The 15,336-nt window shown below is 36.9% G+C and overlaps 2 protein-coding genes across 4 annotated transcripts in view; both read right to left on the bottom strand.

Moving 5' to 3' along the window:
* Window positions 1-2,104: 2,104 nt before the first annotated feature.
* Window positions 2,105-8,102, bottom strand: LOC112524100 (uracil-DNA glycosylase, mitochondrial). Its single transcript, XM_025133746.1, has 7 exons — window positions 7,631-8,102; window positions 7,171-7,391; window positions 6,440-6,598; window positions 5,785-5,815; window positions 4,572-4,707; window positions 4,075-4,158; window positions 2,105-2,344 (listed from the first exon to the last, which is right to left on the bottom strand). Exons 1-7 carry the CDS (start codon window positions 8,028-8,030, stop codon window positions 2,278-2,280), a joined length of 1,098 nt encoding a protein of 365 aa, XP_024989514.1. The 5' UTR covers window positions 8,031-8,102; the 3' UTR covers window positions 2,105-2,277.
* Window positions 8,103-9,479: 1,377 nt separating this feature from the next.
* The window catches only part of LOC112524410 (sacsin), a 28,664-nt gene continuing 22,807 nt past the window's right edge, over window positions 9,480-15,336 (bottom strand). For 2 of the 3 annotated variants that reach the window (XM_025134200.1, XM_025134201.1), the window contains exon 9: window positions 13,687-14,874. Coding sequence is in view for 1 of the 3 variants with exons in the window: in XM_025134202.1 (XP_024989970.1) it covers window positions 9,707-9,904; window positions 10,729-10,911; window positions 12,128-13,036; window positions 13,150-13,673; window positions 14,702-14,834 (1,947 nt within the window). In the remaining 2 variants the exon portion in view is untranslated. The other variant, XM_025134202.1, reaches the window with a different exon arrangement.

Here is a 15,336-nt window from a genome sequence, read left to right as displayed (position 1 = left end):
CATAAATTAAATTATAAAAAAATTAAATTAAAAAATTACACAAAAATTTCAAATAGTTAATTTGATACTAATATCGATATATTTTTGTCAAATTTTTGTGATATCTTCAAACATATATTTTATTCAAAAATAAAAACATTATCGCTTTCTCAAAATCACATAAAGCCATATTATAATATCAACTGAGATAAATAATAAAATGAAATATTAAAATCACGATATATCTCGCTGCATTGCGCAAGTACGCTTCTAGTATAGATAAATAGATATATAATATTTAATTTATTCATTAGAAACGACAAATAAGGGGAAAAAATATGTGAAAAAATTAGTGTTGCGATGTTTTGAATCGAAGAATATGATATTCAAGTGTTGTGAGTTGTGATCCAATCCATTGTTTTCTATTACTACTTTTTCCCCTCATTTTTAAATATAAAATAATTTGTTTAAGATGCTTCAATATTTAAATATAAAATAATTTGTTTAAGATGCTTCAATATTTAAATATAAAAAAATTATAGTTAATTGTATTTATGTCATAAAATTCAAGTTGGTTATTTAAAAAACATCACATCACATCACATATATTTATATGTGAATATGATTTTATTGGGAATACTACATTTGATCCTAAAAAAATAAAATACCAATGAAAATCATCCTTCATACCTTGAAAATCGTCTCTGAAGTGTTAAATCGTTGCGTCATAGGTTGTCTTCACAAGAAGACAAAATAAGGGTCAAAATCTCCCCAAATTTGATGGATTTTAGGTATGATATATGATATTTTTGTCCTCCAAATCAGATACATGTGGAACCCTTTTCGTACATTCTGGTCACAATCGCCCCCAGGTGCGATTCGAATGGTCATTTGGTGAAAATGCTTTGAAAAATGGTCGTTTTGTTAATTTTGGTCAATTTCTCCTCTTGTAATCTCATATTATCTTTTTGTTAATATCTTATATTCTTATTTCATCATTTTTTTTAATCGAAACATAAAGATGTTTATAGAGGCAGGTTCAAACGAGAAGGTAAATGTTTTGTAAGAAGAAAAAAAGAGATATTATGCAACCAATACAACTCCATCTCAACCGTTCATTTAATTTGATGAACATGTAATCTCATAAAAGTTTTGATTGTTTTCTAATATAAAGTATTAATTATAATTAATAAACTCTAATCATCTTCTATAAATATTCAAATCATAATAAATAAACTATCATCATTTATATAAATATTTCAATTGATTGAGTTACATTAGTTGTATAAATGGATATGGTTGCATCTGAAATATATATATATATATATATATATATATATATATATAGAGAGAGAGAGAGAGAGATTACACGTATGATACACAAGTTTAATCATATATGATTAAACACATGTTATATTAACAATACATAAACATTTAATCATATATAATCAAACACACCCAAACAAATGTAATCATATAAAATATTAAAACACGGCCGATAAAATACCAATTTGTTTTTACGTCCTGAGATCAATAATTTAAATTAATTTTCATACTGATAACTACTAACTGAACACTTAAATGTATTTTAATAAAGCGTGAGCCAAGGGGAGCGACAAGAGCGAGGTATCGACCATCGGGATTTGTCGTTTTATGGAGATCTGATTCGATACGATGCATGCAAAATGTTTACCCTTACAAAACCCCACTGTCGCCCATCTCACCATAAATAAATGAATAAAAAGTGTCGTCTATTTTTCGATTCATGTTACTGAAAAAGTTCATATTCATGATAACCATAACTTTCAGCCAGATGTTAATTTTAACAATACCAGAAAAACAGTAAGGGTCCGTTAGCAAACACTTATCTGGTAAACGCTTACCAGTAAAATTTAACACTATTATTTACTTACCGGATAAGATTTTAGTCCACCAAAACGGTATCGTATGCAACAATTTACCTAGTACACGTTTAGGGTGGTAAGAGTTATCACCCTCACTTACCGGGTAAGATTCTTGGTCCTTACCATATTCATCTGGTAAGATAATGTGACTTGGTGTTCACTTACCCACGTCCACTAAAATTAAAATACCATTCAGTAATAAAAACCAAAAAAAAAAGACTTCCATTAAAGCTTCACCAGTATTAAGAGATGATGTGTAAATAAATAATCTAACATGACAAAAAAAGGAACAAATTGATCGATGATACCGAAATCGTCACAAGACTCGCAAGTGTGTGGTAAGATGCAAAAGTCGACGAGTCGAGTCAATTTGTAAACATCATAGCGGTTGGGGTTAGAGTTGCCAATTGATCGGAGGAGTGGTTGCTTCCTCCAAGATCCGGTTGACACGAGAAAAATGCCTGCACAATTAGACCACTTGTTATGAGCAATAACATTATATGAGCCGGTGTACATGCATTGTCCAAATCAGATGAATCACCATACTCCCCCCTTAAAATCGAATTAAACCAAACGAACCCAATATATCTCAGCTGAAAGTGGGGTCTAGAAAAGATAGGATGCACGCAAACTTTACCTCTAGCTCAAAGGGTTGAGTGGTTGTTTTCTAAAGACCCTGCTTGTACCATACTTCCCTCCCTTGTGATGATCATATTAGGACTTGTGATGCAAATACAACGTTATACGAGTTCAACCACCGAGGATTAAACCTCATCATCAACATTTAGAGTTTACAATGAAGAGGCATGTCGTATTATGAAGAAACCTTGTTCAAGTAGGCGCATAATGCCTTGGACCAAATGTATAGGATAAGAACATCCAAATAAGCAAAACTATAAACCAACACCAGAAACGGGAATTTTAATGAGAACACCCACTATATCATTGGAACAGAGGATATCTGGACCCCATATTCAGATGGGATATATTGAGCTAGTTTGATTTGACTTGGTTTAACCAACACCGTTGCTCAAGTTGGGGCATAGGTAGCTCAAATTCATACAAAGAAAATCAACTTATGGTCATGATTAAACCAAACCAACCCATATAAACCAAGTAGATTCCACGCAGAGGTAGGGTCAGGGCCTAGGGGTAGCATGTACGCGACCTTTCTGTTTCCTTAAAAGACCCTTGATTTGTAAAACAAAAAATTCAATGCTTGGAGCTGGGATTCAAACCACCTCAAACCATATTATGGATCATAACCCAAATGTTTAGTCCTTTTTCTCTCAAATATACAGAAAAACACACAGATTCTTCACATTTGGTGAGGCTTGAATCCTTGACTACCGGAGGTTGGGATTGGAGATGGCAATGGAGTCGGGGATATCGGGGATTGCAATCCCCATCCCCGTCAAGGAATAAGATTTCACCCCCATCCCCATCCCCATCAGGGACGAGGATCCACATTGGGGAATTGGGGATTTCCTCCGTCTATACAGTTTAATTTTTTACGTAATATTTTTATATATTATTTATATAAATGCCAATTTATGTTTAAACGACATATAACGCTAAAATATTAATTACCAAGATTTTGATTGTTGCATTTGTATAAAGATAAGATAACAAACGTAGTTCAAACACAAATATATTAATTACAATACTTAATAATTGAAATTTTATATAATCATATTGTTATATCAACATAAGTTTTCCATGAACAACCAAACCCAATAATGTAATTTTTTCACAAGTTCTCATCATGAAAGATTGATTATATCTATACATTATATATACTAATTGGATTCCTCACTATATTATTATACTAGGTATATAGTGTTATATATATACACACACAGACACATAGAAATGTATAACTAATACTCAGGGTCAGGGTGAAGGGTATCCCCATCCCCGGTTTATAAATTCGGGTATTCCCCGGTCAAACCGGGATTGGGTATCGGGTTCCCATCGAGTGCGGTTTTTTTGCCATACCTAGTTGAGATATACCAGTAACCAGCGCGCCGCTGGACCAGTGACCCTTTAACTAACATTTGAAGACTTGGCATGCATATTCAAGGAAATCACCCAAAAGGAAGACAGGAGGGGGTTGTTAAACAGTTAATGACAACTGCAACACAGGTTCATGGTCAACATTCTATTTAGGATAATAGCAGAAAACACAAACCTGCATCCGAAGAATCCCCTATGGGCAGATAAGCCAGAAGGATGTGCTGCCTTGAGAATATGATGCTTCGTTTCATCAATTAACCTGTATAATATTTCCACAATTTACATTCAGAATCCTAATCGAGATTTGTATTTAACCAGATTGTGGAGACTACATACTCCCACAAGACATCTGTCCCATATGAGATTTTCACTATACTCTTTAAATTATTTAAAAAAATGATAACTAATTTGCAATCCAGAGGTCTTCAGGAGAACAACCACTTTACCCCATGGGGTAGAAGCAAAATCTACTACATCCTGCCCCAGACCCTGCCTCTGTGTCGGTTATACTGGGTTCATTTGATTTTTTAAGCTTAATAACTAATACCATATATATGTAGTGGTCTTAAATTTGTAAATCCATGTTGTATTTAAAAATAAGATATGGTAGGTTTGACCTCAAAAACCAAGAACAATTTAATGTGATTTCATCTAGAGACATACATTAAGTACCTCGATTTTGCTTGGGCATAGTTTCCCCAAAGAAGGAAAACAATCCCTTTGTTCTTTTTAGAGATTGTCTCAATCACGGAATCAGTGAATTGTTCCCACCCTTTCTTTGCATGAGAATTTGCCTGATGCTGCCTAACTGATAACAATACATAAAACAAAAGGAGTTGGTCGATGGAGAGGAATTAAAAAACAATAATCTTTATAAGTATTGGAATCTCCTAGAAAAGCAACTCGATATTAGATTATCAAATTTTGGTTGAAATGGCACTTTAACAGCTAGATATACGAGCTCCTGCTACTGAATAGGATATGTATGTATTTAGTTTAATCTAGTAAGATCTTATTGATCCATCCCATTGGCCCACATTGTACTCTATATTTCGCTTAAGAGAGAAAATGGGAGTTTACCTGGGTAGTAAGGAGAACCTTTTTTTTCCAATGATCGTTTGGTACTACATGAACAGTCTCTATTTACCTTTTTCTTTCTCATGCTCACATTTTTTGTCGGGGTCTTCACGGAAACAATCTCTCTCTATCCGAAAGATCTATGTATATCCTACTCCCAGACCCAATCTCTACATGAGATTTACTGAGTTTGTTATATTTGGTTTTCCTCTCATAGTCGCATTTTTTTAATGAGAAGCCTTCTCTACTCTTTGTTAGAATATGCGGAAACCCATTAGATTACTCTCTAAAAGAGCCCTAGAGGAGAGAAGAGATGTTCAAACATCTACAGAGATGAAATGGTCCAAGTTTAGCTGATGTAGGACTGTAACACTCTTATTAAGGTAGGGTATGACTGTTAATCGACTTTGGTGAATTGATGATACTGATCTTTTTGATAAATATAGCACGATGGATGGTTCTACCTTTTTTCCTTACCTCACTTAAGTTTCTCTTCTACCTGCTTCTATTTGTATGTCATTGCTTTCTTAATTAGTTTTTTTAAATAACTTTTAATATTTGTCTTTCCCTCTTTCACCCTTTTCACAAGCCGGGGTTCATGGTAACAACCGCTCTATTCTTTGAGGTAGAGGTCAAGTCTGCGTATATCCTACCAGAGACTCCACCTCCGGGTGGGATATATTGAGTTCGTTTGGTTTGGTTTGGATTTAGATGGTTCTACTTTTTCTAGAAACTTTATCCACACATACAAGATTCAAGCATATATGTACTGCACAGATTCCATTACAATAGAAATGAAGTGTCTTACCAGTAAGAACGGCATTGAGCAACAGGACACCCTGCATGTCAGTTTTGATGTCAGATGATAAATTCTATTAACAATGTAAAGAGGCTTAAACATTATTCAACACTACTGAAGGTTTTTTTTAATAAAAAGCTTGTATATAACATTAAAAATCTGCCAAAAAACAAAACCACTTAAAATTCCAGTTTAACGGATAGCTAAAATAATTTTCCGCACATTTTCCTAAACATGATCCTAAAGAATAGCATGATTGTAGAAACTAAACTTGTATAACTTTATTTTATCTGAAAAAATTTCCTTTTGCATTTACTGCGGAAAAGGGAACGAGGAGAGTTAAAGGAACCCTAATGTCTAAAAATTCAAAAAAGGCAGATATTGGGCTACGTGGCGAACAGATTTTTAAGATATTTAGTATAAAATAGAAGTTGAGCACTTTAATATTTCATTCTCCATTTGAGATATAAAAAAATTCAGCAATACTAGTAGCATTTATGTTCTAGCACACTAAATGTAACATTTGCTCTTGATCAATGTTCCAATTCATGGGTAATTCAACCAGAGTCGGACCAAATGAGAGGAATTATTATAATATGTGGAACCATTTTGATTCTCTCACTAAAAGAGCGCTTATAGAGGTTTGATGGAATGCAAGTTTCACCTGTATAGCCCATCGTTCCAAATTCCCATGAGATGGTATTGAACAATTCAAGTCCTGATGAAGTTCCTTGTATATGTTCACCAAACTTGAAGGTACTTTTATTCCTTGTGGAACAGAGAAAGAGAGGCCCATAGCTTGACCAGGTCCATGATATGGGTCCTAACATAACAAATATCCAGAGTGTTAATATCTTTCATACCCAATGGTGAAGAGGAAAAGGTGATGCTATTTGCACTCCAGTTGCTTGATCTTGCACTTATCTGAGTCAAGGAGACTTCAAGGAAGTTCCTCAAAGCTGCAGTTTCACGATATATAATCATGATAATCAATTTGATAATAGGAATGAATAGCAAAAGAAATTCAAGACAAAAAAAGCCTTGAAAGAAAAAATTGAGAATGAAGGTGCAACAACTAATTCAGCTCCGTCCAGCAACTCCTACAGGGCTCTACAGGTTTTCTGTAGGATTAGTAAGTCAAAAAATGATTTTTTACCAAAGTCGGCAATGACTGAAAATGCCCAAATTCTCTCTGTAGCTCCATAAACAAGAAAAAGGTAAAATAATGGAATAAAAGACTCAAATATTGGATTTGGGAAAATAAAAACAAAGATAAATGACCAGAAAAGTAGTGTTGTAGGGTCAATAATTTGACACCTATCAGAAGGCAACAGAAGAGAGACAACATTTAATCAGCATATTTTGAGTTTTGAAAAAGTGGCTTCAAGTAAACACCTGACCGATGATGACAGCTTTGATTTTGTCAAATGGGGTAGAATTCAGTGCGTTGAAGATCAAATGCTGAGGTGGGTAGATTGGTATGGGGCCTTGTATTTCACTCTCTATGAATTCACTCAATTTCTTGGCATAGGGCTTCTGAAACTCCCCAGGGAGGGCTTCCAACCATGTTTCTTCCACCAACAGTTCTTGTAGTTTCAAAAATCTCAACCCCTCACCTAAACATATAGGATTATTAGTGTATAAAATGATTAAGAGTTACGTAGAACACAAGAAAGTAATTCATCTGACTATAAATTCAACTCGATTTTTCCCCCTTTTCCTAAGGGGAAACAACAATATACATAACTCTTATCAGTTTCATATAAATGCTCCATGTTCAATTAGAGTCTCCAAATCCACTTCAGTTTTCGTGGTTAGGACTATCAGTCAAACATAAATTAGTCAAAGAACTTACCAGAAGTGGAGTTCGAAACCCTCTCCGCACAAATTCTGAGATTACGTTTGGCTTTGGCCAGTGATTGATTGAATTGAACCTTCAATTTCTGTTCCGCAGTGAGAGTCGAAGAAGGTGAAGTCTGAACTGTGGTGGGTTCATCATCCTGAATCGACTCCGGTAGGGAAGATGGAACGGCGTCGGTGGTGGGTTTTTGGGGAACGTCGAGGAAGTTTCTTTTTAAGGAAGGTTCGAAGGATGAAGCTGCTTTGGAGCGCTTTGCAGGTGGGAAGAAATCAGTTATGGCTTTAGAGGAAGCCATATTGTGGGTAGATTTTACCAAGAACACAGGTATTTTGTGGAGTATTATGGCGGGAAATGTGAAGAAAGGCGCGGAGCGATGATTGATGCAGGAACGCATAGAAATTGATCAGGGGAAAGGGTTAGTGATCCGTTTACATTATTGATATGAATTAATTCTATTAAAAATAAATTTTCCAATAACTCTTAAATATTTAACCACAAGGTTTGTGTTGGAATGGTTTGAGCTTGGCTCCAGAGGTCAAAAAGTATAAGGAGATTCCAGTTTCAAATCAAAAGAGGAATAAAATCCCCTTTGTGGCCACCGGAGGTTCACATGTGGTGACTCCTAGGGATGGTGATTTGGCCCGACCCGGTGGGGAACCCGGTTCACCCGACCCGGACGGGGACGGGGATTCCCCGCTAAAACGGGTACCGGGGCCGAGGCCGGGGATCCCCGGTAGAGGCAAACCGGGGACGGGGCCGGGGCCGGGTATTGTATCCCCCGACCCGCCCCGTACCCGGTATATATATAAATATTAAACATTTTTATTATTTGGGCTTATGTGATATATATAATTGGGCTTAGATTTATTATGGACTTGGGCTTTTACAATTTTATTGGATTATTGTTAATTTTACAATTTTATATTTTTATTAGGTAAGACTAGATATGATGTAATTAACTAATTATGTTGTTATGTTGATCATGCTTAGAAAAAACTTATTAATTTTAAATTGACCGGAGGTTGACCGGGGGTTGACCGGGGACGGGGCCGGGGCCGGGGACTATTTATATAAACCGGGGCCGGGGCCGGGGATTGCAAACCCCGCCCCATCCCCGCCCCGTTGCCATCCCTAGTGACTCCGGACTATTTACAAAGCAGATGGTCGTCCTGTGATTAATCGGCTCGCATAGCAGGTTGGATATTCAGGTTAATTTGTACAATAGTCATATCAAACATCAGACAAATACTTATTCCGTTAAGTTCTATCCAATGCTATCCTTTTGTCTTGTTCAGTCATGTCTACGTACCAAACACTACATAAAAGTCTAGTCCATAATCAATCAACTTAAAAAAATGACTCAACTGGCGAGGCTAATCAGTCATTGATCCGTCAAGACCGGTCGATCTTAACCGAAAGCGGTCCCTCTTGACGGATCCGTTGTGCCCATCTCTCTTAATGATATGTAATTTCAGTTTTCTTTTTATCATAATGAAATATTCCTTTTAACTAAAATAGAAAAAGAATAATCCGTTACAAGTACGAAATTTCACGAGCCACACCTACATGCCTTCAAAACACACGATTCGTCTCTACTAGAGATACACAAGACCCGAGCTTTCTCCGGCTTGGGGTTGGGAAAAATCCCGATCAGGTTTTTTTCATGCCGGGCTTAACCAGGCTTTTCTTAGGCAGGATCTTTTCGTGTTGGGCCTATGCGGGTCTGCCTCCACAATTTTGGCCTGATCTAGACTTCAGGCTTACTGGGCCTGGGCTATTTCAAATAACGTTGTTAACTTCTGCAAAATGTTGACAGCATTCACATCAAAGTAGCTCTGAGTGGTGGTGATTAACGAATAATTGATTGATATCTGCTGTACAAAATTCTGTATTTAACTGTTTGCTTACATGATACAGTTTCAATATACACAATGAATTATGAATGTTAACCGAAATATGTACTTGTTTGATGGTCAAAATCAGCCCATTGTTTCAAAGTGTTCGGCGGATGATTTTGCCTCGAAAGCAATACAGAACTCTATAAGAATCATCTTTACCACTTAAAAGTCATCAAGGCCGGTATATTTTGATCGTTTTAGAGACTTGGAGTCGACAAAACGGACATCGGGAAACAGCAGATGAGCATCGACGACATAGCACATGACCACACGGAACGACTGTAATATCGATTTCATTGGTCAAACAGATTCGGCATAGCCATGCTGCTTTAGCTGTGTCGGCTTCTTTTGTTGCCATATCTGATTTCTCCTGGAAATATGCCACAAAATATGAATGAATCAGTGTTTACACATTTAAATACCTCATATACCAAAAATTATATGTATAATCTATCAATACATTTCAATCATCAATGAGTAAAGCTGGTATTTGTTTATGAAGTGTCAACAATGATTAATCAACCTCTCATAATTATAAAAAAAATGAACAAAATGAAAAATTATGATTGGTTGAATACGGTTTGCACGGTTTGTACAAATTGAGTGGTTTGCATTTGATCGCTCCCCTATATATATATATATATATATATAGAGAGAGAGAGAGAGAGAGAGAGGCAACCCCAAAAATAATGAAAAACGAGGAACAACTTGGAAAGTGGAAACCATTCACCTAGACGGTATGGACATATCCGTACAAGTAATTGAAGTTGTTTCTTGGTTTTTATGCACGTGTGCATGTTATGAACATGTGCATACCGGACAAATTGATTACAACCCACTTGTATACACATGTGCATACAATCCAAATGAATGGCTACCAGGGTGTTCCTTAGTTTTTCATTCTTTTGCCATTTTCCCCTAAACCTGACCATATCTCTTAAACAACCCTAAATCACAAATACCAGATATAGAATCTGAGAAATTTTCACTTTGTGAGAAGGTGAGAACAAGTGAAGATACCATTGTATTGTGTGAATGCTACGTTATATTGTGTGAACACTGTTAACTTCCACATCACCAGTTTGTTCTCACTGGAACCCAAACCACCATATATAAACACATATTACACGTATCTGACAACGAAATTCCAGAATTTTGTGAAGATGGGAGTATATAAAGTAATGAGATGCAGACCTGCTCAAGCAGAAGTGCTGCCTGAGATTCCTTCAATCGTTCTTGCAACGACAATGTTGACTGGAGGAGGGACTGCTTCTCTGTGTCCATCCTGATTCCAGCAGCAGACAGCATCTCTTGAACTGCTTGAACCAATTCCTCAGCGGATACACGACCATGCTGAAGTTCTTTAATCGGTTGTCGCTATCAAAGGAGGATATGACATCAATGAATTTGCACGAGTCAACTCTAATTATGGACCAACTATTACTGCATCTGATATTTAAATCCGGTTTTGGTTTTGATATTACAGGTGGTACTTCTCAAAAGTAAACCAAACTAACGCAATATATCCCACAAAAAGTAGGGTCTTGAGGGTAGGATGTAGGCAGACCTCGCCTCTACCCCAAAAGGTAAAGAGGTTGTTTCCATAAAAACCCTTGGCTTGCAAAACAAAAACACAAGGAGACGTTTGAGAAAAGTAGCATAAGTAACATACAAGTGTGTGCAACTACCAGCAAGAAGAAAAACAAAAACCAACTTACAGAGCAGAAAAAACTAAGGGCCTGTTCATTAGCAGCTTAATGAGCTTAATAGGATTCGCAACTTGTTCAGTCAGTTATACTTGGCTGTTTGGTAGTGACATGGGGCCCCTTTCCCAAACGCTTACCCGGGTAGGTGCTTACCGGCAAAATTCAACATTGTCACTTACTTACCAAGTAAGATTTTAGTCCACCAAAACGGTATCGTATGCAACAATTTACCCGGTAAGCGCTAACCATGGTAAGAGTCGTCGCCCTCACTTACCAGGTAAGACTCTCGGTCCTTGCCTTCGCCCTTACCGGGTAAAATTCTTGGTATTTGTCATATTTAAGGTAATGTGACTTGGGAAGCGCTTACCCGGGTAAGCGTTTGGTAAGCGTTTGGTAAACGTCCCCTTAATGATATAGAAAGTGACTTATTCAGTAAGCTTCTAGGAGGGAGCTTTGTGTGGAAAGTCAAGTTTTTTGCAAACCTGATCCTCCCAATTATAAAACACGCACCTTCCATTTATGAAAAAACCAGAAAGTCAAGTTTTTTCCAAACCCGATCCTCCCAATTAAAAAACATGCACCTTCCATTTATGAAAAAACTCTCCTAAACAAAAATCCATACAAACACATTAATCCACCCATACAACTTTGTACATACAGGAATTAATAGAAAACCAGCCAAACATCCCCTAAGACTAGAGGGTTCTAACATACAGCAAGAGCAGGAAACTACGACTCGCTATTTTGGAAGATGTTTTGACATACAATAAGGGCAGGAAAAATTAACTTACAATTTTGGAAAGAGTTTCTGATATACAATAAGAGCAGGGAAAACCAAGACTCGCACTTTTGGAAGGAGATTGTATAAAACAAGTAAGCCTACAAACCTGATTTTTCAACTTCGCTCCTCCAGACCCTTCTGGTTGCTCGACACGCTTACTATTTACGATACTATCACTGTCCACAGGCATCATATGTGTGGAAGACTCGTTGTCAATTGACAAACTTCTAAACGAGAAAACATGTGAAGAAAGAATAGTCTCAGTCTTCCCTGGAGAAGTTTCAAGATTGAATCTATAAAGTGCTTGCCCTGCTGATGGTCTTACATCCTCCGGAATCCTACCATACTTCAACTTTTCTCCATTTTGACTTCGCCACGCCACTATCTCTCCTTTATAAAATGGTCTTAAAGGGTGAAGTTGCACTTGCATTGCATCTTGCGGAAGTATATCCCGGCCAAGAAAACCACTTCCGCTACTCATGCCATCTATCATCCTCCCATCGGAAGAAAGTTTCAAAATATTAACAAGCGCGGTTTCAGAGTCTTCTGGACAGAGAAATAACGAACCAATGGGTAGTGGGACTGGAGAGCCCAAAGCATGGCTCACAACGATCGCAACAAGATCAAGAACAGATACATAACTTGGTGGTTCAGCAATTAGCAAGCGAGTATTTAAACGATCAACATAATAGAGGGCTCGATGGCTGGATCCGTTTTCCCATCCTGGAATGATGGAATCTTTTGATGCACGAGTGATGTCTAAAGATTTTGGGAGGAGCCAAAACCGGGTATAGAGGGATCGCACAAACTGCAATCTTTGAGCAATGGATTCAAGTGATCTTTGTAGTGTCTGCAAATCTGGAATTTTCGATCCGGCAGCATTGCTAGGTACACTGTTGAGAACACTTGATACAGCAACCTGAAATGACTTGCTTGACAACTTTAGCCTGATGGTTGACAATGAAACAGACCCAACCTCTTCAAGAGTCTGCAGATGTTCAACAGGATCGAGCTCCTGCAAAACGATCAATGCTATGAGACCATATTGTGAAAAACAACCAAAAAGTGCAGCAAAAAGGTGGCAAAATAGACAAACTTAAAATATAGCCAGAACACAAGAGTATATACCTCCACAACAACATCAGATAGCTTTTTTATGCCGAAGGTCAAACACAAAGTCTCTGAAACATCATGGTGAACAAACCTCAGTCTCGAAGAATCAATATACTTCACATACCGCGAACCATAGGGATCAATATATACACATGAATTTGCATGAACGAGTCTGCAGCCATCATCAGGGACAATCAACTCGGATTCCCAGTTGGATCTATCTGACTTATGCTGTTCAATGGTTTCATTACAGAGAAAATGTAGAATTTCCATCACTGCACGGAGTTCATTTGGATTAAGACGTTGATACCCACAAGATTTTTGAAGATTTAAAAGAAGGTCCATTGCACAAGAAATAGATAGCGTGTCCTGGATCCCCAGTTCTTTCAGAATCTTCACAAATGGCAGGTAGCGTGAAGGAAGTTCAAATGCAAATGGGGAGAGATTTATCGTCAGGCGGGTAAAAAGAGAATTGGAGGTCACTAAGCGTGTCCCATTAGCAGCTGGAATGAATGCCACTTGCTGCAACTCCGATATATCTAACAAGAAAAAGAAAAGAGAGTAGAGTAATTGGCCTAGTACACAAGTGAGAAGTTTCCATCTTTGTTTCCCAAATTAGTGGAAATCAAAAAATAGGTGAATACAGAGATTGTACCTAATCCAATAGACCATATTGTTGGGCCTATTGACATTTTAAACATATCTTATTTAGTACTGTCAACTCATGAGCTTTATTTACTTAAATACTGTTTCCTAAAATATAGGCACCAAAGGTGCATATACATTGTAAGGTCTTGTGTAATAAGATACACATTGTAAGGTCTTGCGTCATAAGATACAAGTGAAATATTTTCAGTATTATCATAATATTCAGTTAGCATCCATTTACATGCCTATTTCAGTTGTCATGGTGAACCCCATAATATCCATATATTGCCATCAATCTTCGATTTCACATACTAACTTAAGCACACTTAAAAATGCTATTTTTGTCCAATGTAACCTGTAGCCATAGTAAATTCATTTGATAGGACCCAAAACAAAAGGATTTACATTACAAAGCAAGACAGCCCTGACAGCCCCATATGCATAACAATTTTTAACCAAACACACCAATATTTCTAAATAAATCATGCCATATGGATCCTAAGCATATATGTGAAGTGGTTCTAGTTGTTAGTTTGTTCATTAAGCTACAAGATGCAGAAATACAGAAGGAAAGAAATGAAGAAAGGAAGAGCTATTGGATGTGATCTTATTACATGGTACATGGCTAGAATGTGTATGGATCCATTGTAAAAATTTTCCCGAGTGGTGCTTGCATGCATTCTACCCTCCCCAACCCCACCTTCTGGTGGGATATATAGGGCTCGTTTGGTTTGGCCTGGTTTGGTATTATTAACATCCATGCAGGCCACAAGAAGCAAAAAGATATGTCCAATTAGAAGTAAATATGGGTTATTTGAGTTCATATCAAAGATGTAACCCTCTACCCAGGCTAGAGATTTGCTACACCCTGATTGACCTAACAACAGTAATGATACTTTGGACAAGAATTCCTTTTTACCTGACGAAGATAGTGTACCCCAAATTTTTTCCAGATACTTGAATACCTCAAAAGAAGCTTCCTCAACTGTTATTAATCCTGACTCAGTAGGCCAGTGAGCCAGAGTGTCTTCACCAAAATTTCGTCCAATAGCCTGCAATAATCATCAGCTTGAGTATTATTTTAATCCACACCCTATAATACCCGTCAGATGTGTGTGTGTGTGTGTATATATATATATATATTAGTTTAATATATATATATATATATATATATATTGAAGTTTGGGTTGGTTTAAGAAGTTTACCAAACTTGAGGGGTTAGTTCTGCATAACTCGCTTTAACTTTGCAATTTGGATGATGGGCTTGGGCTTGGGCTTTTGTATATTAGGGTTTAATTAGGGTTTAATTAGGGTTTTTTTTCCTTATATTTAAACCTAACCCTAATCTTTTTTTTAACCTAATCCTCCTCCCTAACCCTAATTCCTCTAATTGTGATAATCGTTAGAAAGAAACCCTAAGAGCTTGGAAGAGTCCATTRRTAACCTAKAAGGGAACCCGACGGCCAAAAGCAAGCAAGGTTCCATCGATTTCTTGTCGGTTTGAGGTAAGTTTTTGTCCCTTTCTCTAATCTATACATTTAGTAGTTAGGTTAT

This window comes from Cynara cardunculus, assembly GCF_001531365.2.
Source record: "Cynara cardunculus var. scolymus isolate 2C chromosome LG 13, CcrdV1, whole genome shotgun sequence".
Lineage (NCBI taxonomy): Eukaryota > Viridiplantae > Streptophyta > Magnoliopsida > Asterales > Asteraceae > Cynara > Cynara cardunculus.
Note: the sequence above shows the minus strand (reverse complement) of the source record. Positions and strands in the feature narration are given on the sequence as shown.

Bases quoted from the DNA above. Each gene is read 5' to 3' on its own strand.
- LOC112524100 (XM_025133746.1), bottom strand. From the start codon at position 8,030: ATGCGTTCCTGCATCAATCATCGCTCCGCGCCTTTCTTCACATTTCCC. The intron at 7,392-7,630 runs GTAAGTTCTTTG...CTATATGTTTAG, and splicing joins GGTTTCGAACTCCACTTCTG to GTGAGGGGTTGAGATTTTTG. The intron at 5,816-6,439 runs GTGAAACTTGCA...ACTGACATGCAG, and splicing joins TGGAACGATGGGCTATACAG to GGTGTCCTGTTGCTCAATGC.